Raw genomic sequence first — 1282 nt, forward strand, 5'->3', positions numbered from 1 at the left:
TTACATATTTAATGATGAACTGCAGAAAACAATACAAAATACAAAAGGTTAATTATTAACTGAAAAAGAAATCATCAATTGTCGATTGTTTAGCATTCTTTCGAAGCAAGTCATTTACGAATCGCTCATAATCATAATGTTTATGAAAGTGTTCCGCGTCGGCTTTGTTTTGCACACCTAGCCGTAAGACTCGAAGTGCCTCCCTCATCTGAGCAGGCGTCGGAATTTTGTCCTCGATAGCACTTTCGGGTCCATCATCGGCATCAGAATCTTGTGACGAAGCTGGATCTTTGACACATACGGCTTCACAAATGTCCTCATCAGTTAACGAAGTAGAAGTCTCAACCTTCTCGTCGATCTGCATCTATGCTTCAAAATCTTCAGCATTCATATCGGGCGGGGGATTGAAAACGTCTTCCATTTCTTTCATTACAGCAGCATTGTTGTCCTCTGGTTGACAAAATCCTCCATGACTAAAACAATTTCGAATTGTTCTTTCCGAGACATTATTCCATGACATTGTTAACAAATGTATGGCATCCAAAACATTTGTTTTTTTGGCTAGAGCGTTCGCATTAAGATCTTCAACGTCTTGGTCTTCGATATTTTCTAAGATCCTTGAACGCATTTCCTTTCTGTAATATGCCTTCAAGGTGGGGATAATTCCCTGGTCATACGGTTGAATTAAAGAAGTGGTGTTCGGTGGTAAGAACACGATATTTATCTTTTTTAATGAAACAGTTACATCATGCGCAGTGCAGTTGTCTATGAGCAGGAGTATGTTCCGTTTTAGTCGCTTGTCCCATTTCAACAGCCATTCGTTAAAGATGGTGGTAGTCATCCACGCCGTTTTGTTGGCAAAATAATCGACGGGCAGATTTTTCACACCTTTGAAACAGCGGGGCTTCTTACTTTTTCCAATCACTAAAAGTTTTTCTTTAGTGCCGGTCATACTAGCGCAACATAGCACAGTTAGGCGCTCCTTGGAGGTTTTACACCCTTGCGTACTTTCCTTCTGAAACATGTAGGTGTGTTCAGGCAACGCACGAAAATATAGGCCAGTTTCATCTGCGTTATATACATCTTCATGTGATTATATGGCAATAAGTTTAGGCCATTCTTCTTTAATCCACTGATCTGCGGCTACATTATCGGCATCTTTTTGTTCACCATGTGTCCTTCAGAAGAGTATGTTCTGCCTCTTTTTCCAGCGGTGGAACCATCCTTCTGTGGCTACGAAGTTTCCTTTACCCAATTTTGCAACTATATCTTCAGCTTTTTG

The 1282-nt window shown here is 40.5% G+C and overlaps 1 protein-coding gene across 1 annotated transcript; it reads right to left on the reverse strand.

Moving 5' to 3' along the window:
- Positions 1-364: 364 nt before the first annotated feature.
- Positions 365-952, reverse strand: LOC122270234 (tigger transposable element-derived protein 6-like). Its single transcript, XM_043046865.1, has one exon. It carries the CDS (start codon positions 950-952, stop codon positions 365-367), a length of 588 nt encoding a protein of 195 aa, XP_042902799.1.
- Between the last annotated feature and the right edge of the window lie 330 nt (positions 953-1282).

The sequence above is a fragment of the Parasteatoda tepidariorum genome, chromosome 4 (genome assembly GCF_043381705.1).
Source record: "Parasteatoda tepidariorum isolate YZ-2023 chromosome 4, CAS_Ptep_4.0, whole genome shotgun sequence".
Taxonomy (NCBI): domain Eukaryota; kingdom Metazoa; phylum Arthropoda; class Arachnida; order Araneae; family Theridiidae; genus Parasteatoda; species Parasteatoda tepidariorum.

What these genes read in the sequence shown, in the direction of transcription:
- LOC122270234 (XM_043046865.1), bottom strand. Translation starts at nt 952, where the DNA reads ATGACCGGCACTAAAGAAAAACTTTTAGTGATTGGAAAAAGTAAGAAG.